Source organism: Psammomys obesus, unplaced genomic scaffold (genome assembly GCF_907164565.1).
Source record: "Psammomys obesus unplaced genomic scaffold, mPsaObe1.curated_primary_1811, whole genome shotgun sequence".
Taxonomy (NCBI): domain Eukaryota; kingdom Metazoa; phylum Chordata; class Mammalia; order Rodentia; family Muridae; genus Psammomys; species Psammomys obesus.
Window position 1 is genome coordinate 40,693,183 of NW_026592118.1, and position 25,870 is coordinate 40,719,052.

The window sequence follows — 25,870 nt, forward strand, 5'->3', positions numbered from 1 at the left end:
ATATCAAGTAAGTGGCTGTTATATGGCATATATAAATTTTACCTAAATTATTATCCAATTTATTTAATGTTTTTAGATATTTTTTTTGCTTGTTATTAACTTTTCTTTCTTGTTATTAATCAATTATTTGATTTCTCCAATTGTCAGACATAAGTAAGTAACATTATCAAGGTTTGAAATTTGGATAATGCCAGCTAGGTAAAATAGTATAGAATTTTAAATTAAATAGAAATTATATTTACTTGAAGTCTCCCATTCTCCCTCAACAGGAACAATCAAGATTGGAGAGGACTGCCTCTCACTATTCATGCTGAACTTTAGAAAAGAAACAAAACCACAAAAAGGGCCTAGATCATGTTAGATGGTCATTCTGGAGGAGGAGATACCGTATTTAAATTGATCATTTGGAATTGCTATTTTCCCCTCCTTTGGCTTTTTCTTTAACTTAATTCATGCTTGTCACTTTCTCCAAGGAATAACTCAAATCCAATGCCTACAAAGTTTTCCCTAAAGAATGTTCCAGTCTGAACATCCTTTAGCACGTATGGGATATTTGGGCTCTACCCTTAATCCTGTGCAGAGCTAGTCTCAAAGTCTGAGTGCAAGAAGGCCTCAGCAGCCCAAACCTACATTTCCCCATGTAGAGGAGGACAGTGGGGCCGTGCCCTGCTGGCACAGCTGTCAACCTTGGAGTCAGAAGGCTGACCCCAGGCAGTTCTTACTGACTTCTGTTTTGTTGGGGCCTGATAGTTTCGCATGAGTGTGTTTGGTCTCCCTGCTTGAGAGATTTGTTATTATGACACAGTCTCCTTGCTTAACCAAAGATCATTTTTTCACATCTCAGTGCAGAGGAGCCACACTGGAAAGCTTGACACACCCATAAGCATGCCCCAATCCTTTGGCCCTGTAGCACTTTTTAGACTTTCAAGCTTTGGTATCTAAAATATATTTATTTTACCCCATGTATCAGTAGAACCGGTTAGTATTACAAATCATTCCGATTTTCTACATTCATAGCTGTCCTAACAAGGAAGTGTGACTAAATATAGATGTGTTAATTAGATGATTAGGTAAACGTTTATTCTTTGAGTCCTTGGAATCCTGTGTTGAGATGATTAGTAAGATACAGATTTTACAATCTTCCCAGTGTGGCCAAACCCTTTCATTCACCAAAGACACTGGATGAGAACTTCTGAGGCTGGGGTCCAGGCCTCTGTGTGTGGCAAGGGTTCTCCACATGGTTAAGACTCAACTGAGTCACAACTCAGTCCGACTCCACAGACACCACTGAGAACCATGGCTTATATGAGAAATCCTCTACACGTAGGAAGAGAACCCTTTGGCTACACACGTAAAATCTTATGGCTAGGTACAAACTGATATCCTCTGCTAGGGAAATTAGTTGGTGCTGTGGTCTCTACTCTAGCCCTAGCTAATAGGCTGGTATTTTGTTTATAAAGTAAAGAATTAGCCGAAGACAATTTAAGGTTTTACTGGGAACCTTTCCTGGGGCCTTGCCTTGGGCTGGGTGTAGTACCTTCTTCAAGCCAAACATTTCGTTTTCAAAGGAGGCAAAGTTGAATACGCTGGTGATTGTGATGTCATAGAAATTACACATATTTTATAACCTTTTGAATATAATGAGGCACAGAGTGGTAAAACTACTTTTACCTTTTTTTTTTTTTAACTTCAGGACACTAGCGATCATCTAATTCTGCAATTTCCGAATGGGACAACTCATTTTAAAAAAACATGATAAACTGTCTCTTGGTAAGAATTTGGGGTAGAAAGAATTCTGTTCCTCCCCAGGAGCAGGTTATGTCATCATAGCTCCATGTGTAGATGGGCCGAGTGGCACTGCCATTTATTCAGTGCAGAGTTGAGAGGGTCTGTGCTTAGCACTCGAATATTGGACATGATTCAAATATGCGTCGTGTGTCTAGAGGCTTTATTCATACCTATTTTCTTTTAGTCAGCAATGCTTCATAATGCCTTGGTTTCATGAATTAATTTTAATGGAATTAAACTTGAACAGCTCAAAATTATATAATTAATTTCATTCAGCTTCAATTAAAGTTACTAATTGAATCAAGCCTACTAGCATGACACCTGGCGGCAGTCAGCTACGTAACAGTAGGAGTATGAAGAACTGCTGATAAGCCAGTTCATGTATACTAGTGAGACTGTAGAAAGTCTTTTTCACTGATAATCTTCAAAAGGCCTGAGTTGACTACAGCAGTAAAGAATTCTGCAACTGTTTAAGAAAGTTAAGATTTTAATTGAAACTAGCACATTTTCTGAAGATTACATTTTTTTTCCCTATGATAATGCTGGGTAAATGTCACATAAATCTAGAACATATTGGCTTAACATGCTTTTAATTTATATTTTACTGATGTTTGAATATGGTTTTGCAGTCTGAAAATGCTTAGCATTGAAGGCCTCCCCCCCCCTTTTTGTAGCAATCTTAAGCTCTGGTTTTCATCCTGAGTTTACATCCATCTATTTCTCATGTGTTGAAAGGTGTTTTGTGGCAGAATTGTTAATTTGTTGTGAAATCTCTATGATACATGAGATTTTTTTGCATGTGCAGAAGTTTTTCCCCTTCTACTGGAAATCTAAACAAGATTAACAGCTAACAACTTCTGTCTTAGTCTCTCATTTCTTTGCCTCCATAGCTTGACATCAGGTCATTTCTCCACTGCTTCCTCATGGTACAGTCTAGTCTTTCTTCCGATGAGTAATTGGAAATGCTTCAAGAGTGGAATTTGAGGAAGATGACCAGTGTGTGTCCAGCATGTCTCCAGGGACTGACCTGACTGGACAGCAGGGGAGTGAAGAAAAGACAAAACACATAGAGAACAGCAGGGAGCAGCGTCCTAGGCTCGCTGATGGAGAAGCCCAGCACCCAGGACGATAGTGTTTCCTATATGTGGTTAAACTGGAGGCAGGGCATACAGTACACAGCTAAGTCATGCAGCGTTTACAGATAGAGCTGAATCAAGGAGGCAGCTTTAGCTAATGTCACTAGAAGCACTCTCTATAGGAGAGCTCTCTTCAGGTTGTAATGTGGGCGGGTAAGGTGTATATTCTCTGTACATACTATGAACTCTTGGGCTAGTGGAAAGTTTGGCAATCTATTTGAGCCTCCCTTGGTGTGGAATGTGCCAATGCCCTATGGCTCTGTCCTTGACATGGATCGCTCATGTCCAAAAATATCCATTTACTCAGGACTTCACCCACTCCCTACAGACTAGCTAAGGTAGCTGTAACTTTCTTTCTGGTTTGCATATTCAGGTACTCAGTACTGAATGTATCGCCTAGACTGTGACCTGCATGAAGCCTGAGTAATACACAGACATCACCCAGTGAAATGCATAGTTATTTGTAGACACCATCTGTATTCTGGGGACATAATGAATAGGCTTTTCTCCCATTCTTCAGATCTTTTGCCATCAAATCCAGATGAAAAGTTTGGTCATTTCCAGCCCCGTTTGCTTATCCGTGCCAACCTCACTTATGCTGTCACACCTGCCACCTTTTCTATTATGTCACTCAGTTAAAACTCCCATCGGTGCCTATTTGAACTTTGCTAATGCTCCACGTTAGTGCCTGTATTAGTTCCTTTACTGTTGCTATGATAAAGCACCCTGACAAAAACATCTTCAAGAAGAAAGGGCTTGTTTTGGAGAAATCTAGTCCCTCTTGGCATGGAAGACATGGGAGCAGGCAGAGAAGGTACTGCAGCAGGCGCCGAAGCCTGCCTAGTTACATACCATCTGCTCTTAGGGAGCAGAGAGTGAGTAGAAGGTGGGGCATGCTGTGAAGCCTCCAGGCCTACCCCAAGTGACCCGCGTCCTCCACTGAGCCTCGACCTCTTCACATTTCCACAACCTTTTCAAATAGCTCCATCAGTCGGACCAGCTGCTCACACATGCGAGCCTATCGGGGCCAGACTCAGTATCTTTCTCTCCTCTCCACTTCTTCTTCCTTTCCCTCTGTCTCTCTGTCTGTGTCTGTCTGTCTGTCTGTCTGTCTCCCTCTCTCATATTTAAAGGACATAGGAACAGTATATCACCTGAGGGTAGTGCCTTGTCCCTTCAATGAAATAGAATTATTCATCGTGGCCTAGGAGTCTGCTTTTTCATGAACGTTCCCCAGTCAATTAGGCTTGAGAAACACAGATGTGCCTGTTTATTAACACGTAGCTTTGCTTCAGCATTTCACAAAGCTTCATGGCTGCCTTGATTTGTTCATCTTGTTTTTGAACTGAGTCTGGATTTCCTGTGTTGGCACTCGGGTAACCGCATTATATCTTCATCGGAACGTTAGTCTTACCTCCTGTCCCTCTGAAAGAACTTCATAGCCTGGAGCTAGGACCTTTGCCCAGGTGTCTGCTTTTGGAGTTTTGCCATGCTGTTCTTCCACCTTTCTCCCATGTGACTTTTTGAAGTTCTTCTAATCTTTTAGAAACCATCCAATGTGCTTCTTTCTCTATAGTGTCTTCCTTGATCTCTGAATCCTGATGAGATTTTTTTTTCTTTTCTTTTGAACTCCTTTCGTGCGCTGGACCTTTCATAGCATGCATTTTACCTTGTGTTATAGGTTGTGTGTTGTTTGACTTATGCTCCCAACAAGACATTCCATTTCCTTACATGTTACCTCTCCACTGAGGACCCATAATCCTACAGATCAACCTCTCATCCTAAATACTTCCCTGTCTGAGGATGCATTGCTCACTCTTTGGCTTTTCCTTCAGCATCTACAGAGAGAACTCTGTACCCGTTTCCCGTATCCTCACTGCCCAGTTACTTCTCATTCAGCTGTGGTCTGGCTTTTATCTCCATCAATCATTTGTAGTCTCTTCTCCTTTGATGCTTTTTCTGTCTCACCTGTTTCCTACCTGTATGGACTCACTCACTCTCATTCTTGATGTACCCTTTCTACATTTTTCTGTGGTGACAGATTACTTGCCACGCTAAACCTTATTTACTACAATCCTGAGAGATTTTATTTTATGGTGGGGTGAGAATGTTTCTTTAATGATGAAAAGATAGTAAGTGCTCAGCCAATGTTATTGGGCCACTAACATAAGCAACAGTCAATAATGGTGTAATTCTAATTCCTGAAGCTATGACAGTATGAAAAATTAATCACGTGTGATGACGCATATCTATGATTCTAGCACTTGGAAGATACTAGTCATCATCAACTACATAGTAGTTCCAGGCCTGTGTTCTATGAGATACTGTCTCAGGAAGAAACCCTCAAACAAGCAAACTACATTCCCCCAAATGCAGAAAGACTTGCAGCATTCATCAAATGATAAACACTGTTTATAATCTTTTCCAGAAAAATGTAATGAGGACAGTACTGAGAAAGATGTAAGTCCAGCTACCAGTAGCCACTCCAGGTGTGGGCTGATGCGGGACCAGTCCATTTGGAGAACCCCTTCAGATGGTGAACTCATCAGAAGTAAGTATTTCTTAAGAGAAAATTTGCATGATTCAGGGGTGTGACTATGATACCATAACCTTCAGTTACCTTCCCAAGTAATGTTGCTACACATCTATAACTCTGAAATTGTTTTTATTGGTACTAAAACATCAGAGCTAAAACTAGGCTGGGAATATACCATGAGCCTTCATACCTCTTCTAGAATGGAATAATTGACTTGTAAATGATATTATACTCTACTGTTAGGTTTCCTCAGAGGTAGCTCTTTCCTCAGTGGAAATCAGGCATCTTTAAGTACATGTTGGACTGTGACACTAAGAAAACAACACCAGATCTAAAGGGCAGTTCTCTGGTGGTCTCTGTTATTTTTGCAAGTGATGCCTAACTTGCCTGTATATCACTACTTGTGTATTTTGATACTTCTCTTGCCCCTCAGGTTGCTTTGTAGAGTATATGCAAAGCAATCGGTGTGTTTACTTCACTCTGACAATGCTATCCTTTGGATGATCTTCAAAATGTGAGTTCTATATGAGGCCTCAGATGTAAACTTGTGTCTAGTCCTTGAATCCCCCTAAATTGTTCAAATTGAATTTTCCATGACAAGAATTTAGCAAAGGAGAGAGAGTAAAGGGTCACCCCTGAAAAAGCATAGAAGAAAATATTTTGAATTCTTGTTCATGGTTACTGCGTCTCTACATTATTATGCTGGAGTGGAGAAAGAATACATTTCTCAGATTCAAGTGTTGTGCTATCTAATTTAGATTTAATTCATTACTTCAGAAAATTTATGATATAGATTTTCTTTTGTCTTACATTTTTCTTTTCTTCAAGAGTTTTGACATTACTTCTAGAATGCTCAGTGGTTGGCCCTTACTGAATAGTAGAAAAAGGCCAACTTGGCAGAAAATTGACAAAAATAGTAAAAATATTGTTGAAAGACATTTATAGCTTTTTTTTTTTTAAATCTCAAAACATTTTTTTTAACTTTAGATTTGAGATATTTTTGTCTTGGAGACTGGACTAGGAAGGAAGGATATGTGCTCAAACAGGATTTATATAGCCTTTTCCAAACAATCAAATAAACACTATTTCAAGTAAACAGTTGTCCCTCAACATTTGGTGACCCTCTTTTATCGAAATATTGGCTCTAAAACTGGGAAACATAACATTTGGTGAAAGAGTGGCATATTTTGCCTGTGGTTTCCTAGCAACTAGACTTGGCACTAGGGTACACAAGGAGAAAACTTAAGTCCCACGTACTAGGGACACACATGTAGTTCCCCCTCTTTTCATTTTTTTCTCTTATTTTAGAAACAGAATTGTAAGAGTTCCATTTAATTGATTTATTTTTCCAGTCTTTCCCCCCAAGGTATACACTAGAAAAATGTAAATAAGATCACTGAAGGCAAATCCCCCAGTACACTGTTACATTTGGGTATGGAGAACTGTGTTAATGTGTTAAAGTTTTTTTTTTTTTTTTTTTTTTCTACTTGATAGAATTCTTTTTAGTCACAGAATTCATAGTGTTACGAAGACAGGATTTAAAGTGAAGTGCTCTTTCCATTGTCTTTACCAGTTCAGTGGACACTGATCAAAACTATGAAACAGTTTCCTTACTGAGATAATGATGCCGTGTGTGCCCTGGGACACTGGAGCATCTAGGAACAAGGGTTTAGGTTACTACTAATGTTCACAGAAAGAATGTAGAGACACGGAGACCTGTCACCTCCTATGAGAGTGCTGCTGGGACCTTTGGCAGATAAACAGATATGTGAAAATAATGGCCATAGCCTGTAATGCCACTGGAAACCTCAGCTGGCAACAGTTTTCCAAATACTTGTGGGTGAACATCTGACTCAGAATGAGGACTAAAAATTCCAGACCCTCTTATTTCTGCTCTTTTTCCAGTCATACTTTTCTAGATGAAGGCTGGCTTGTTGGATGTATAAGAAACATTCAGAGTGGAACAACTTACAGCACGTTAAATGTGACCCTGTTCCAGACAAATCAAGAAGTGTGCTATTGTGGGAGCGTCTACTAGTCCATCTCACTGAGTTTTGTACTCCGGGTAGCTGTCTGTCTGCCTTTTCTTCTTGGCCTCCCCCAATAGTGTCCTGAGCCTTTTCTGCCTCAATGTCTGCTTCCCACATTAGGGGAGATGGGTGTTTTCATCTTGCTTTACTGTTCAGGGCATTTTCGAGGCTCCACACATTTTTTGTCATAACAATAGACCTTGGAAAGGGAGGCTGTGGCTCAGAACTCCATGGGGCCGGAGGGAACAGCTGCGGTGAGTCAGCTCTGGCTCAGCCTGTTCCAGGAGTCCTGTGTGGCTCCCTGAGCGCTGTGGAAGAACAGGACAGCTGGCTCCCACAGAACTGATGTGAGTGTTCCCACTGAGGTGCTAGGTTGGCTGGAGGGAGAAAGCATCAGGAAAAGAAAAGAAAAAAGAGGACGGCTGGGGTGTGGGAACAGTTTCAAACTCAAAACCCACTCTTTTTTCCAACCTTCCCTGGGCTAGCTCAGCTGCAGATGTCAAAAGTGCAAAGATGTCAAAAGTGCAAAGTGTTGAATCTGATTGAGTTTTCTTTATCTGTTCTTGAGAGTAGTTACCGAGGGCTGAAGGATGACTCACTTGTCTCCATTGTCCAGGGTGCCTGATGCCTTCTCTGTGGGACATTTAAGGGATAATTTATAATGGACTGTTATCTGGCACTGTGTGAAGAGGCTGTTTTTACTTTTCTTTGCTGAGAATAAAACAGCCCTGGAAAGTCGAGGGAGTGGCTGCTTTGGAAATTGCGTTCTAATTAGAGGGTGTATTCGCAGGCTTCATAAATGAGATCCAAGCTGAGAACTTTAACCTTGACCTCCATGGAGGTCACACGGAGCGGGGCTCCTGTGATACACGGAAAGTCTTCTCTCCTTAGTCCTTCTACAACACGCCTGGCAGGTGACAGGCGTGGTGCTGTGATTCGAAGGCTTTCCTTTAAAATCTCTGGCCCCTGAGTTGCTAACTTATTAGAGAAAATCCTTTCTGGAAGTGATAAATAAAAGAGAAGAAATCCATATGGAATGAAGCATTTCCAATAAATAGGCCACACAGAGTCTAGAGAGGGAATGTGTCTTGTGAATCTCTTTCTTATGAAATTTAAATGAAAAAAGACATCTCTAGCCACTTAAGTTTGTTAAAAAAAAAAAGAAAAAAGAAAAGAAAGAAACTTACATTAGCAAAGAATTAAAAGCACAATAGAGGTTTTCTGAGGAAATTTTATAATTGAAAAGCTTCGTTTCTATTTTATGATTTTTAAAAAGAGATCCTTTAAAATGCTTAAGAGGCACTTATGGTCTGAGAAAATATTTTGGTGTATAATTTAATTTCTGGGGTATATTTTAAATTTCAGTCTGTATAAAAACTTTTTTCTTTTTTCGAGAGCATGGACTGAGAAGTAGGCTCTTCCCCTTACAAGAGCATGTTGGGTGTGCTGTATAATTTGAACCTACACTTTTTAATAGTGTTTTGTTGTAATAACTGGCAGTTTTCTGACTTCATAAAATACACATTTCAGTGAAGTGAGCAACTTATTAATTTTTCTATTTGCGCTGCAATACTCACAAATCCATAAAAGGTAATGGGCAACATTACATGTTTTAAGTACATTTAAAAAGGAATGATCTTGGGGTGATTTCCAAAATAAGAAGGGGTGTTTACATGTGTATATGCTGACTCTTATGTGTGCATATATGTCTATATGCATTTACATGTATGTACCTGTTCCTCTACTGTCAGGCTAGTCACCATGTGTCGCTAATGTTTTGGTTTAATTTAGGTCAAATTCTACCATCCTAGTCATTTCCTATGAAGAGCTAACGTTTTTCTTTGTTCCTCTTCATAAAGTGCCTGAGGTCTCTATTGCAGATTTTTCTAAGTCTTTCTGAACATTCCTATTGCTTAACTTTGTCCATGGACATTGCTTTGTACATAATTTGCCTCTAATTCCAAATGTCATTACTTAACTCCAGAAAATTTCCTCAGCTTCTCTTCTAAAATAAATTTCCTATTAAATTAAACTGTTTGGTTCAGCTAATTCTCTCCTTTGTGATTTTATAGAATTCCCACGATCTGAAGCAAAGTTAGAATGCTCTACTTAAATGGTAATCCCCATTCTGTTTAACCCATTTATTCATTTTGAAGAGTTTTTAGCTCTCATAACAGTAAGCACTTAATTGGCAGGAGAATGCCAGCCGCTCTCTAATTCACACTTGCCCGCCCTTGTGGAGAAGCAGCTCCTTGCCTTTCCACTCACCCTCCTACTTGAAGCCTTCCTCTTGGCGTCTTTGAATCTCCTCTCCATATCAACAGGCTCTGCTGTTAGGAACTCTATTATTTCTTTTCTGAGCCTCTGCCAGCTTAGAGCTGATCACCATTAATGAACCCCATTCCATCATTTCAGGGGATTCCGCTTGTGTACAAAAAAACAGCGAAAGGAAGGCAGATGCTTGGGCATACTGTCACATAGTTAGAACATTTCTTATTTTGGTGGTAGACAGAGAGCACGAAGAGGTTTTGATTTAAGTGTTTTCTGCAGGTCTCATGTTTGAATGCCCATTTCAACAACCATTATTTGGCTTTCTTCAGAGTTCAGTTTACGTGAAAGTAAAACTCCCATTAATGTAGCATCTTGCGAGAACCAGTAGATGTAGCTTAAAAAAAAAAAATCATGCTTAGTAATTTCAGGCATTACCTGACACTTCCTGCTCATTTGTGTCTCTGAGAAGTACTGGAATCAAGTCATTCTGATTTTTAAGTTGCTCAGTGTCCTTTCTTCCTCTATCCAGCTATCAGTAAATTCTCTTTCTCCCATGCTGACCAAGCATTTACACGAGCTAGCTAGCAAACGAGCTAGCTAGCACATTTGCTTTGCTCATTGTCCTAGAGCAGAACATTTAGTCATCAGTTATTACAAAATCAAGTTGATGGTTTGGTTTTCAGACTGGCTGTAACTGTGGCGTGTAATTTATTGGTGTGTGATTGTGACTCATTTTTTGATGGTCTATTATATTTACCTCTTCTGTTAATCGTCATCTGGACCTCTGTTGTAGAGCAGAGGTGAGTTTCCTGACACTATTCACTTTCAGGGTGAATTGTTCCATGCTCATCCGGGGTTCTTCCCCTAAACCGGAGAGAAATATTGTTCATCTTTCGTGTTGAACATTTTACTATTGGCGTGGGGAGGCCAGTGGAAATGAACTGCTAGGGACAGTCCTGATTGTGTGGCATTTATTAGTGTTGAGTTTGTTAACTAACATCACTGAACTCTAATTTCTCATTTCAAGTGCAGCTACTAATCCCGGGAGCCTTGCCGAGTTATTCTGAGGGTTATGCCAGAGACTATGTGTTTCATTGCAAGAACTGTGTTAACCCTGCATATCAGATATTTACGTCGTGATTCATAACAGTAGCAAATTATAGTTATGAAGTAGCAGTAAAACAGTTTTATGGTTGGGGGTCAGCGCAGGATGAAGGATTGCATTAAAGCGTGGCAGCATTAGGAAGTCTGAAGACTGCTATAGAGGACCTTAGACTAATTCCAGGGTAAGAACTCAGGGTTGCCTGTATGAACACTGCGTGGCTGTACTTGTGTTATGGAAAATGCAACAAATATTGTCTTTATAGCTCTTCTGCTGCTACTTTTGTTCTAATATAGTTGTGTGTAGATGAGTTGTGCTCCTCATCATATACTAGGCCATTTGGCTTTGAATCCACATCATATGTCTGTCTGTCCAAGATTTTCAAGTTCTTCCTGATAATGCTGAAGTCTTTTGATGCGTCGTGGCCAGAGAGGAGGCTGAGCTGGAGTGCAGGTGAAGGATAAGGGCTCACCATCGACAGTACATTTAGTTCCTTCTCATTTGCGAACTTTTCAAGTCTCTAAGAAGAACTTAGGCCTGGGAATTATCATAGAGATCATCTCAGAAAATGTTAACCTCTGAAGAAATAAATAGCGCTTAATTATCAAGACCACAAATGCTGTGGTCTAGATAATTTTAGTTCTCCAACCTCAAACTTCCTGGATCTGAGAATTCTGAGAACCTGCACAGAAATTATTTATTTTATTTTATTTTATTTTTTTGTCGACTGTGTTTTTATATTAAACTTTTGTGGTTGGGAATTAAATTAAAGCTTTGAAAGCTGAGCAAAGGAGACACTGATTATTTAGTTACTATTGAGTTATAGGGGGGATGAGGTCATGGTATGGTTTCTGCATGCGAATTTATGGTGTTGTGAGAGAGGAAGCTTCTCCTGAGAAGAGGGCTTGTGTTAGCATCACCCCAGGGGAAGGTACAGAGCTGCTGTATGTTTACATGAGAAAAGTTCAAGTCCTCACATGGGAGAGACCATCAGAGAGAACTTTGCAGAGGAAGCCATGCCTGTGATCTTACCAAAAGGATTTAGATAGCTGAAGAAGTGTGTGTGTGTGTGTGTGTGTGTGTGTGTGTGTGTGTGTAAAATGGGTATATGTGTGTGTGTGTATCAGTGTGTATGTTTGTATATGTGTGTATATGTGTTTTAGAAGCCCAAAACATAGCACATCTGTAGACCTAAAAATGAGAGAGGGAATGGTTGAATGGAGATGAACTTTTGCATTAGCATGGCTATAAAGTGTTTGCTTTAGAGAGAGCTGTCAGGGAAAGGCTTTGTTAAGTGAAGACAGATGATGTTGGAGTTGCGATGTTATGCTTTTTAAATCTGGGCTTCCGTTGGGGGGGTGGTTCTTGTAAGACTTTGGAAAATAAATGGAAATGGAGAGGACGAAAGTCATTAACCGGCTAATGATAAGACTGTTGTGTTAATCAAGGTGAGAAAGATTCTTGGTCTAGATATGTCAGTGGTAAGATTACAGGAGGGAAGAAGGATGGAGTGTGTTTCTCAGAGCCTCCTTCTTCCATCTCTCTGTAGGGTCTCACTCTAGGCACAACTGGCTTGGAATTCACTATATAGCCGAGGTGTATGGGTTGAAACAATTGCTGGGAATGAGGCCAAATGCTTTGGTTTGAACAACTGTCAATTATTATGCAAGGGCCAAAAAAAAAATGCAAAACATTTAAGGACCTCTAAACAGAGTTATTAAAAGGATGAGCTGTGGTGCCAGGGAAAGGAGACATGAAGAGGCTTACAACTAAGAGAACAAAGGTTAATACTCTAGAGAGATTTCTGCTGTTTAACAATCAAGTCAGGGCTAGCTGCTGTACCTGGATAAGAAATGTGGGATGATAAGGTCGAATATAATAATGGAAGATGTAGATTTGAGGTGGGTAGGTGGAACCATTTTAGGTGAGATCAGGGCCTGCAGACGGACAACTGAAATGGTTCATATCAAACTCAGAAGGCCACTTCAAAAAAAGCTTTTGAGGCTTTTTAAACGTCGCCATGTTACCTGGCAGGGAAGCAGAGCTAAAGGTGTTTTTTCCCTGTTAACAGATCCAGTAAGAGGCAAGGCTGTGGCTTTAGCTGCCTGTGGGCTATACCTGGGCTCCTGCGCTAGTGTACACATTTCGGGGTTTGCTGCTTTGTGCTTGCATCTGCTTGTGTGGAGATAGGACAAGAGCTTGATATCCACAGACTACAGCTTGTAAAATGGTGGGAAATGATACAGATCATTTATAGCTTCTGGTCTTCATTACTATAGGACTTTAAGGAGGTTTTTCCATCTAGTATAGCACAAAAGTGGAATGGAAAAATATACATGTCATGATAAGTATTACCTTCATGACATAGATGTTTATAGATCTATCTATCTATCTATCTATCTATCTATCTATCTATCTATCCATCCATCCATTTATCTATCTATCACCTATTTATTTTCTATCTATCTATCTATCTATCTATCTATCTATCTATCTATCTATCACTATAGGGTATATGGCCACCCATTTACAATAGTTACACTGAGAGTTCTGTGAAATTGAGTGGAGACGCATGGGTGAAGAGGGCACCACTTAATGGTCTATGTAATCTAGTTCTGCATTTCTGATTACCCCCTTATGTGAATTATTTTATTACATTAAATGCAGTGCAATAATATTCTTAAAAAGCAAATGCTCCTCTATAACAAAAATAACAGGGTCGGGACCAGCGTCCCAAAACAACAGAGGGCCCACCCGACATGTGTAGGGCAAACTTAACCTTGAAGGCAGGCTAGAAATTTTTAATTTTTTTTCACGTCCTAAAAAAGACAGGTACCTCCACACAATTTGGTCAATGGATAGAAGTACGAATGGAGAGAGAAAGAGAGAGACAGAGACAGAGACTGGAACAGGCAGAGAGAGACAGAGAGAAACAGAGGGACAGAGAAAGAGACAGAGAGGGAAAGACAAAGAAGAGACAGAGACAGAAACAGATAGAGATAGAGAGACAGACAGAAAGACATACACATACACACCCAGAGACACAGAGAGAGACAAAGAGAGACAGAGAGAGAGAGAGAGAGAGAGAGAGAGACTCTTATTAAAAAACCACAGTGAATTTCAAGAAAACAGAGGCAGAGCACTAAACCTACCCAGTGCTGGGTCCCTGTAAGAAGTGGGCTTTCTGCAGATGCCCACACAGGTCATAGGTCAGTAAAGCTGAGTGTGGATGGAGTGGTAGTCATGAAGGAGCTGGGATCTAGTTTTGCTAAGCATGAAACACTACTGTATCCTACTTTTATAACTGACTTCTCATTGAGTTCTCGCAATCCAGGGAGAATCTGTTTTTCCAAAAATCTGTTGATGCGTTAGTTCTGACCCTGAGTAGCTGATACCGCTGAGGGAGAAGGAAGGAACAATGGCAGTCTCTTGGAAGGGAAGCTTCTCCGTTCTGCACCAGCCGCAGCCTATAAGAGCATGTGACTTGCTTTCAGTTCAGCCCATGGCTCAGAACAGAGGGTGAGGGTGTAGAGAATGAGAGAGGTTGTGGAAACCTCTTTTAACTCCCTTCAGAAGCTCTGTTCCCTTTTTGCCACAGCAGAGCAAAGAATCAATGCTATAACTTGTCCTGTTCCTTTCAACTAGTCCTCAGGAGTTGGTAGCAAATCTTTGCTACGCAGTTCTCCACTGAAAGCCGAACTCTTCCCAAGTTTCTTGGGTTCAGTAGCAAGATGCACCAAAATCAGGGGAAATCGCCTTTAAAGCACTCAAATGGCACTATTAGAGGGTGAAATTACATTAAGTGAAACATAGACGGGAGCGGATACAGAAATGTGTTCTGCCTTGGAACATTATTTAATTAAATACATTTGCCATGGCTCTTGAGAACTTGTGAGAACTTGGCCTGGAAAATGTAAGAAATAGAGATTCCCACCATCTCAAATAGTCATGAATAATTGATTCATGCCAGTGTAACCAGAAAATGGCCATTCAGCTAATCTCCGGATGCCGCCTGCCCTTCCTTGTCCCCTGTCCCACTTTGCAGATTGTCCTCTCACCACTCCTTTGTACTGACAAAGCTGCTGTCATAATCACAGAAAGTGACAAGAGCAACAACATCTCCCACTTTTTTATGAAGTTAAATAATCCTATATACAATAATTTACTATTGGAAAAAAGTTAAACCCATTTTCCTATATTCAAATTTTCAGTACTTGAGTTTAGTTAATGTGGTTGATATTTGCTTTATTTCTTTTTTTTTAACTTTTATTAATTATACTTTATTCACTTTGTATTCCCCCATAAGACTCTCCCTCCTCCCCTCCCAGCTCCACCTTCCCTCCCCCTTCTTCATGCATGCCCCTCCCCAAGTCCACTAATAGGGGAGGTCCTCCTCTCCTTCCTTCTGATCTTAGTCTATTAGATATCATCAGGAGTGGCTGCATTGTCATCTTCTGTGGCCTGGTAAGGCTGCTCCCCCCTCAGGGAGAGGTGATCAAAGAGCAGGCCAATCAGATTATGTCAGAGACAGTCCCTGTTCCCATTACTATGTAAGCCACTTGGACACTGAACTGCCATGGGCTACATCTGTGCAGGGGTTCTAGGTTATCTCCATGCATGGTACTTGGTTGTGCTTTATTTCTTTTAAAGATTCATAATTTTTACTTACATTGATACAACTGACATTTTAATGCCTTTAAATAACTTGTCTAATTTTTTAACTAACAAATTTCAAGGCTTATGGCCCAATGAAATAAAAATATGTGTAATCATTAAAATATCTCTTTAAAGGATGATTTGAATAATACTTTGTTTTTTAGCTCCAAATTTGTTTAGAATTATTAAAGACTGATTGAATAAAATCTTACTGTTTGAATTTTTTAGAATGTGATATTGGTTGTGCATCTAGGCCCTGTACTCTTTTATTTTATTTTGTTTCAGTTCATATACTTTATATCCCAAGGGTGTTTCCTCCCTCCTCTCCTCCCAGTCTGCCGCCTTCATCTCCTTCCCCTTCACTATCCCTTTCCCCTTAGAAAAGGGGAGTCCTCTTCCCCACACCCTGTATCAGCCCTCCCCAACACATCAAGTCACATCAGGACTGAACATATCCTCATTCTCTGAGGCCAGGCAAGGCAGCCCTGCCTTGGGAAGTGATCCAAAAGCAAGCAATAGAGTCCATGTTAGAAAGAGCTCTTCCCCCATCCCCCCACTCTCCAGGAGACCCACATGAAGACCAAGCTGCCCAGCCCATCGGCCACATATGTGCAGGGTCCCCTGTACTCTTAATGTGAGAGATTTCCAGGTGACAGTGGAAGCCAGAGGGCTGAAGCTTAGTGAGTCAAAGAGTATGTTCTCACTGTGGCTCTACCCAGCATGTAAACTTCTGACTTAACCTATCAGTCACATCTGAACTCTATGAGTATCGTTGTGACTTTTGAGTCATGGCTCCCCAGTGTTTGGCTGATGCAGACTTCTTTTAATGTGTCTAGAACGACATAGATAGCCTCTTTGAAGAGTTTACTTCGCTTCTGCTGTCTTAAAAATGTAGATAAACCTTGATCTTTGTTAGCACCAAAATCTGTTCCACCTAAGATTTTGAAATCAGAAATTCACTTTCTTGCTTCTTCCACAGTTTTGCCTTAGTAGTAAATATGGCTTCCAGGCCTAGAGAAGATAGAAGAAAAAATACTATATCATGGAAGGATTGGTTCTTGTAAAAAAATATGCTCTCTATTTCAATTGATACACATCTGCTCAGTTCTGAGTTCTACTTTTCATCTGTTCCCGCATACACACCCCTTTGTGTGTGCACTGTTCTTTAAAGGACATGGATTAGGGCGTGATTGTTCATCCCTGGGATATTCCACATGTTAGCTAAGCACCAGCTGCTGGTATTCAAACCCACTTCGGTACTGTGTGGCTGATAGCTTGACTCAGTTTGCTCTTTGTCTTAGAACCCACTCAGGGTTCACTTGAGCTTAATGGTCACATTCCAGGAGACTAATTTCCTTCCTTGACTGTAGTATTTGATGGGACACAACTGCTGATGGACATTTGTTTTTCTCTCTCTGTCTGCCTCTATTGTGAGCCTGGTTTTCCATTCTCTCAGGTGCCTGTGATCTCCTTACCAGTGTTAGGCTTTCTACACCATTCCTTCAGATGTTGTGTGAGTTCTGAGTTCTTCCCAGATGTGCTCACCCTGCTTCACTCAATGCTCTTTCTTTCTTAGCCAGTGCCACAGTTGTGAGTTTAGTCAAGATCCATGCCTACTGTCGCATGGTTCTAAGGACCGGAAATTAGCACAATCCTTGGACCACGGGAAACTATCAGGGATTGATTCTGGATGAGGAATTTGGGACCAGAGTCAGTCCTACTTTTGATTTCACTTCCTTTCAAGAATATGTTACAAGCTTTTTCTCCTTCAGGCAGAGGCTTCCTTTGTGTTATTTAAATATGTTTAGCCAGGCAGCAAGGCCAGTGTCTTTTCCTCTCATCAGAACAGGGCTTATCTGCCTCTCCCAGGAAGAACTCACTGGTTTTGAAGTTGTGGATCCCCTTATTCACTGCTGGGCTGAGGTCTCCTCAAGGCAAAGTTGGCGTCCCGGTGAATTTTGGTGCAGCCCATTGAACTCACAGAGCAGGGCCATTCTCAGTTTGTTTCATCGCCTCCGTGTTCTTTGTTGAACAAGTGAAAGTTTCTTCTTTCTAGAAAAGAGGATGGGGAGGGATTTTGTGATAGTTTGGATCCTCTAGAGCTCACAGTAAAATCACAAGAGTGAGGAGGGCAGTTTTACTAACATGTAAGTATGTCATGCCAAAATTCTAGTCTACTTCTTTAGCTGAAGGTTCCTGCTGCTTTATCATCGGTACTCATGTGTCCGTAGCCTGCCTTTGTGTTGAGCCCTGGGGAAAAGTTGGAACAACCGCAATATTCTATACGCCTTCCATATTTCATTTTTGTTGTAATAAATTCAAGACAATTTCTGGGTTTAATATAAACTTGACATCTTAGGAAAGAAACCGCTTTGCTTTTTAAAACTTGGAGTTTGGTCTCATTCCAAAGGATAGATAAGAACCTTGGCATGCGCCATTCCTTTTTTAAAACAACATTTCATTTTCAGGAAGACAAAATCTAGAAGACCGAAGCTGAAGACATAGGTGGGGCAGGGACAAGATTCTACGGTCACATCCCTCTGTGGGAAACAATGGCTCCCACTCTTCATGTTAGCCTAACAGACTTCTTTCCAGGTCCCGCCCAAACCAATTAACTTGGAATCATGTGGGAGTGGAACTCAGGCATCCTTGTGCTCCCCGGATGATTCTGGCATACAGAGAGACAGGAAGGTTTGCTCTTAAATGTACTGCCTCAGAACAGATACATTTGTAGAATAATCTGAGCATTAGTTATCAGCTGAACATTTGCCTTAAATGAAAAAAGAAAAAGAAAAAAAGAAGAAGAAGCAGTTTCTTATGAATTAATAAAACCACTAAAATCCCATCTGTGTGCCTGTTTGGTAGAACAGGTACTCGCTGCTTCTTCTTTTTTTTTTTTTTTTTAATCCCGTAGTCCTTTGGGGAAATTGTTTTCTCAAACATTGTTCAGATGTGTTTCTTACTTTTAGTTTCACTGTGCATGGCTTGTCAGTCTCATCATATTGAAAAAGAACTATTTAATTTGCACATGTAGCCTTGTTAAATGGCACAATGAAAGGACTTCAGAGGCTTTTAGATGTAATCTTAAGGAATTATTTGATTGTCTTAGTATTCTTGATACATTTAATAAAAATCAAAGTTTATCTTATATATGAGTGAAATTTTAAAGATGAAAATCATTTTATCTAATTTTATGAAGAATTACACACACCTGCCTCTTTCATCTTCCTTTGATACTTTGCCTTGAATTGGAGTAAGCTTTCTCTTTCAGTTAGAAATGCCTAGAATAAGCAGTCTCTAATCAAGTGTTTGTAGATAAATTGGAAAGAATAGCTTCTTAACTATTACATCTGGAGCTTGTTCTTGGAGGAAAGTGAGGTCTCTTATAATAGAGATATGGTTTACCTCAGAATCATATTAATAAGAGAAAAAAATCAGCTTTTTGAATAATATATGAATCCATATGGTATCAGTGGTATCAAGGCATTTGGGACAATACATAATTAGTTTCAATTCCCTTTGAGAGGGAGATGTGGATGTTAAAATAAATTGCTGATGAAGCATATACTTTGGAGAACAGTGTATTTCACAACTTTGTGCAATATCAGCTATTTCTTTCAATGGTATGGAAATACAGCATAAGTCTGAGAAGATTTATTAGGCGCGATTTTAAACCATTCTTATGATATAAAGGTTCATAGTTTGCTTACTTAAGACAGTGACTAAAACAAGGATGATAGCCAGTGTTTTAGAGCCTCTGGGGAAACACTGCTTCTGTACATCTGATGCCATTGTTTGTAGTCAGTGAACTAATAATAATTGCTTGTATGTGAGTTATGGTATGACAATATTTAACATTATGCAGGGCTTGGCTATTTAAATTATGAGTTTTTCTTTGCTAATGAACAATGGACTAGTGCAGAAAAGTCAGTGCTCACAGAATAAGAAAACTTCGAATCATGAAATAAACAATGGGTAAGAAATGGAAGAATAGAGGTTGTAATATGTAGGGTGTCTTGAGTGAAACAGACGGGAGGGCCTCTCTGGAAGGAACTGATTTGTTGTAGGGAGTACATATTCTAAACCAGAATTTGCTCGTCTGGAAGGATTTCCAGTCATCCTCATGTGGAGGAAGAGCCTATGACATTTCACTTTCACTGCGGAAGCAAATGAGGATTCAGTGTCTATAATACAGGGGAATGCAAGCATGTGTAGTTGTTTGCGTTTTCTGTCCCTTTCAAAAGAGGCTCACAAACAGTACAATCATACCTCCCCACCTTTGCTGAAAGTATTATTATATGCATTCAATGAAGCACCCGTAGTAACTGACCAAAACTTAAAATGACCGAAAGGCCCCTTAGGGTTTCATAACTCATGGCATAGTCATGGCTGGTGTATAACAAAAATACCAAATAGCAAAGAAAGAAGTAATACATAGAATAGTATCATGAATATTCCTATATTTTTGGATTCTCCATAGAAATAATAAAAATCCACAAAAATGAATTCTATACTTTTTTTTTTAATGTTTTCAGATGGTGTCTTGGTATGTACTCCTGGCTGGCCTGGAACTTGCTATGTAGACCAGGCTGGCCTCAAGCTCACAGAGATTAGCCTGCTTCTGCCTGGAAAGTGCTGGGATTAAAGGTGTGTGCTGCCCCACTGAGCCCTAGCACTGTGACTTTTTGAAATGTATGCCCTGAAGCCTTACCATCATGATCTTAAATTGCACAACCTTTCTTCTTGAAAAACGGAGCCCCAAACATTGCCCTATCCATCACTCCCGTATTCTCGTTTTTTCTCAGGTTGACTTGTTTTGATAAAATTGGGGGTCATGCTTGGTTCCTTGTCCTCATTCAGCTTAAAGAACACAGGAGCTTAGTGAGGCACTGCCTATGAGGAAGCCTCAAATTTAATTTGTTTTCCTCATGATATCTACTGTGTTAAGGTAAAAACATTCTAATGGCACAGTTCCCATAGTATATATTTACTGTGCAAAAGTCCATGTGGGAGTGCTCATTTTCTACAGTTATTTTATTTTATTTTTTAACTAAAAACAAAAGCTAACCACAGCATATTTTAAGCCTACACATCTAAGCTCTCAGGGTCAGAGTCTAGCACTTTGGCAGGACTGAGAGGGACCAGTGACAGCCTGGTCAGTAATAATGACAGATTTAGTGTCCATTTTAGTGTATGAAACACTAAATTATGTTGAATTGAAAAATGGGCAGTTTGTAGTTTTAGAATAGCACTTCTTAGGGTTGGGAACATCTTTTACGGATGGCCTTATTCTTCTCCTTCTTAATTGATGCTATCATTTTTGTTTCTTTGCTTGTAAGTAAGAAACATGACACTATGTGTGGACAGTATGTTTGGAAGATCAGCTTGTGGTCATTTGTATCACCATTCTAAACACATCTCTGCAACAGCCTTTTTGTACACCACATTAAAACATAGTCCCTTGGAAAATGTCACAGTGATGGTTTCTTATTCACAGACTTTACTCTTATAAATCTTCCTAAAGAGCTGTTTCACTTTAGATAGTTTCCATCCATTGTCCACCTGACACGTGAGCTGAAGTGCCTATACTCTAAGGATAATGTATGAAGACTTTGAAAGAACTGGAGGAGCCAACACTGACAGATAAATGCAGCATAGTATTTACATAAAAAGGGAAAATACACATGCCATTAGTCAATTACCTTGAAAATGAAGTAATGGCCCCAAATTTCATTTGCCAGCACTAAGCTCTCTTTTCTGACAGGAATTGGACACAACAAGGGTGCAGGCATCGCACAACACTGAGATTCAGAGAAAGATTTTTATGTACATAGAGAAGGTGAGGCCTAGGGAGGGCGAGGGTCCTGTGACTCAGATTTCATTTCTTAATGAAATTCACATTGGGCAAGTCACTCTGTCTTTAAGCTGTAAGTTCTGCCAACACTGGAGAAGTTGGAGATAATCTCTTTCCTCATGAAACAGAGACAGGTCAAGTAAGAAAATCTCAACATTCTTGTCACTGTCCAAGTCCTCAGTGATGGAGAGTCCCATCACTGAGAAGGAAGTGTGGGTGCTCTGTTGGCTGTACTGCGATGGAAATGCTGCTTTTGCAGGTCTAAGTAGCTATCTGGAGTAGAATAAAGGGAGGAAAAGCAGAGTGTGACTTCATCTTGTTCGTTACTCAGGGCTTCGGGAGAAGCGACCAGAAGATTTCGTGAGGTTTTTATTACACGATTATAAAATACTCATAAAAGTGTATCTGACCAGATTATGTGTAAAGTATGAGGCAAGGAACCATTGCATTGAGCAAAGGCTACTCAAGGTTAACTTTGAGTTTTAATGCATAACTTACCTTAATCAGATGGAAAAAGGACACCAGCACCAACGTATTGCCACTCATATTTAATGTGGGTTAACATTTTGTCGTATTACCAAAGCTTAAAAAGAAAATTAAGAGGCTGGGTATAGTGGCACATGCCTTTAATTTTAGCACTTGGGAGATGAAGCCTGACAGATCTCTGTGAGTTTCAAGACAAACCTGGTCTATTTAACTATATCTGAGTAGCTAGATCAGGAAGGGCCACATAGTGAGATACTGTTTCAGAGAAAATAAAAGACTGTTTTTTCTCCTCTCTGATTCATATGCTGTTCTTCTTTCCCTTTCATATTCCTTTTTGTTTAGTGGTTTTCCAACCGGAAGAGCAACAACAAAAAAAGGCAGAGATGTACTCTTTTTTTTTAATTAAATTTTTATTTTTTAAATATTATTACAGTTTGTTAATTTTGTATTCCAGCTGTAGCCCCTTCCCTCATTCCCTCCCAATCCCACCCTCCCTCCCTCCCTCATCTTCTCCCTACCCCTTTCCAAGTCCACTTGTCGGGGAAGACCTCCTCCTTTTCCATCTGACCCTAGCTTATCAGGTATCATCAGGCCTGGCTGCAAAGAGATGTACTCTTACCTCCTTTGCTTGCTCCTGTCACTGTAGCAGCCTCAAGAACAAGGAACATGGCACTTGTCATGGAGGCTGATTCTTAGTAGTTTCACTGTCTATGGTCCTGTGCTATATTTGTCCTTCTGGAGCACAGTGCACACTTGGAGAGATGAGATAGTTCCCAGAGAAGGAAAAACATGAGGTAAATATGTTGTTCAGCTCCGTGGAGCTGGACAAAGTTTGAGAACTATCGCCAGAGACTTACACACCGAAACTGATAAAGGAATCTGGTTTAGGACCATATATCTAGAGTAATAGCCTCCTAAAAACAAAACAAAACAAAACAAAACAAAACAAAACAAAACAACCCAGCAGTAGAGTTCTCTTAAACCTTCTTTCCGCCGCTGCAAGAGCAAGATGCTATTTACATACTTCCATGGAGCTTGAAATCACTTTTCACTGGGTTGCAGCATAAATTGGTTAGTCCATTTCCGAGGCAGGGATGCATATTTCTTCTGTTCTTGGATGGTATTTAAAGTATAAAATTTCTGTTAAGTGTTTCCTAATATTCCAAGTCGTGGTTTCATGTTACCTTTCTCTATAGTTGATGACTCTGTTTGGTAACTTCCTAAGAGCCCTTTTGCTGGGAGTGTCTTGAATCAAATCAAAGTATTTATGCCAGCTTCTGGTCAATGGAACTTGATGGGCTTATGCTAAAGAAGCACAATATCCTGAAAAAATGTTGTCAGGAACAGTTATGGAATCACATCCTGTGTTTTCTCAACATTTTCATTATCATTTGGGTTGCCCAATGGGCAGTGTGTGAATTCCCTAGGGAGGCTGGCTTTCTCTCAGGTCAGCAAAACTATGAGGTCTGTTCTGCCCCAAGGCTTTGCCATGATGTTAGTCTGGCCTCATTCCTGTTCCTGTTTATTGAGATGCCTTTTGTAGTTTTCCAAAGTGGAAACATTTCTGTTGGGTATTTTCAGAAAAATACTGTTTCAAGTTATATTTTTTTACTTGTTAGTAGTTAACATAATTTACAGTTGTGCACTATTTTTGTTTGTTCCTCATCTCTGTTTCACTAGCCTTTGCATTGTGTCTGATACTTAAGGTATATTCAATAAGCACTTGATGAAAGAATGCAGGACACCAAAAACAAAACTGAACAAAGAAACAACACCCCCCCCCCTCCAAGAAACCCAGTTCTTTATACAACATCCATTTCCATCAACTGTTCACGGCAAGTGCTAAAATATTTTGTTGTTTTTAGTTCTTTATCTCTATGATTTCTTGTCCATTGTTGGAATACATGGTTATATTATTCTAATGTGAAATTAACGTGAAGATCATGATAACATATAAATTTGACATATTTTTTCTTCATTCATTTGAATCAGAAATAACGATACGCCTAATGAACTACAGGCTATGTTGGGTGGTTAGGGATTTAGAGGATTTATATACTTGCCACACGTTCTAAACTCACTGAGGAAAAGAAAGAAGCCAGATTTTATTAGGGAGTGTCGGGAAAGGCAGTTCTGCTCAGATTTTCTGTGAGAAAACTATATATATATATATATATATATATATATATATATATATATATATATACATATATATATATATATTTTAAGATTTATTTATTTGTCAGCATGTATATCTGCACACCAGGAGACAGCCTCAGACAGTGATGAACTGTCATGTGGGTGCTGGGAATTGAACTCAGGACCTTCAGAAGGCCAGTGAGTGTTCTTAACCACTGAGCCATCCCTCCAGCCTCACTATATACTATTAGGGCTTTGTTTAAAGGATTAAAATTGGGAGCTGCAGAAGAATGCTCTTGCTTCTATATTTCCATTTGTGTCTTTTTTTATTTTTTTCAGTGGCTGTTGTTCTAGGCGCTGGGGCAGCTACTATGCACAGCATTGTAAGCATATGGCAGATGCCTATCAGAACAAACAGATGCTTGCTGAGTGACTGTATGAGTCCACGAATGCCAAGACGTTTGCTGTGGAGGAATGTCTGGTGGTGATGGCAGACTTTTAAACAATGTTTTTCTTAATTTCAAGAGGAGGGAGTCACAGACATCTCAGGGAGGCCCATTTCACAAAGATGGAGACTAGATGAAATGTGATGTAGATTTAGAGACGGCAGAGAACGTCCCAAGGCGGTGAATCGAAAAGAATCACAATGGCCTGGAAAGACTGATGTATTTGAAAAGCAGGACACATTCCTCATAGCTGTGGTTCAGGAAAACGGTGGGATAGAAGTTGGAGCCATTGTCGGGATTGCTTTAGTAAAGTACTAATTTCTTCCTAAAGAGGAAAAAATAAATAAACATGGAATTTTTTATCAGGACAGTAAGACAGATGGATTGTGGGTTGGTTCTGTTTTTGTTAGGTAGGAAATGACAATGACTAAACTGGTGGGGCAAAGGCAGAAGGAAGAAATGCTAAACACAGGTGGCAGGTGACACGGGGTTGTGTGCAAGACGTGGCTTGAGGGGACAAGTGGTCCAGATCCTCGTGGAAGCCTCCTTGTGTAACTGTGATCCTTCAGACAGGCTCTTGATCATCTGCAACCCTGCTTTTCACCACTCTGTGTCTTTCCTCTCTCATCCTCATCTCTCATTTGTTGTTTTTCTATTTTATCCTTGTTTTCTGACATTGTATCTCAATTTTGTCTTTGTTGTTTTCTTTTTAAAAATATCATGATTTAAACATGTTACATGCAAAAAAAATTAACATGTGTCCATGCAGTGTGCTTCTGAAGCATGTGCGTACACACACTTGCAGAGGATGCTGTCTCTGAGGAGAATGTGCCAAACTGTATCTCTGAAAGTGTTTTCTTTCTTTCTCTTTCCTATCACAAAAGCAAAATCAACTTTCTATACAAGGGAAGCTAGTGTGCCCTTGAGCGCAGAACATCAGAAGTATAAAGTGACCACTGAAAGAACTGCACTTAGTTTGAGGGTACAACACAATCTACAGTGTGATGTCTGGCAGATGGGAAAACTGTGGTGTCATTTTGACAGCTCTTTCCCTGCTGTTGAATCCTTGCCTTTGAAAACATGAAGATGTGGCATTAATACTAGCAGAGATACCCTCTGAATTTATTGTTACTGAGATCATAAATATCCATAAGCTCTGAGTTTTTTTGTAAATTTGTTCCCAGTAAGATTCCTTGTCACTAGAATAGTATATAACAAATACTTTATAATGACTTATTTCAGCCATTTTGCAGCCAAAGTGACCTTGATAGATTTAGTGTATTCTAATGGAGAAATTAGGAGAGAAAGCATTTATGTAAATGGTCTCAATCTGGAACTCTTCAAGTGTGGTTAATGGCTTTGTCCCTATACGTAGCCACTTGTTGATGCTTTTGTTTTAAGTAATATTTTATTCTGTCAAGTAATA

The 25,870-nt window shown here is 39.9% G+C and overlaps 1 protein-coding gene across 3 annotated transcripts in view; it reads left to right on the plus strand.

The window, feature by feature from the left end:
- Positions 1-25,870, plus strand: part of Mdfic (MyoD family inhibitor domain containing) — an 81,551-nt gene that overhangs the window by 12,842 nt on the left and 42,839 nt on the right. For all 3 annotated transcript variants that reach the window (XM_055612976.1, XM_055612974.1, XM_055612975.1), the window contains one exon: positions 5,353-5,475. In XM_055612976.1, coding sequence (XP_055468951.1) covers positions 5,353-5,475 — 123 coding nt within the window. The remainder of the gene's footprint in view (positions 1-5,352; positions 5,476-25,870) is intronic.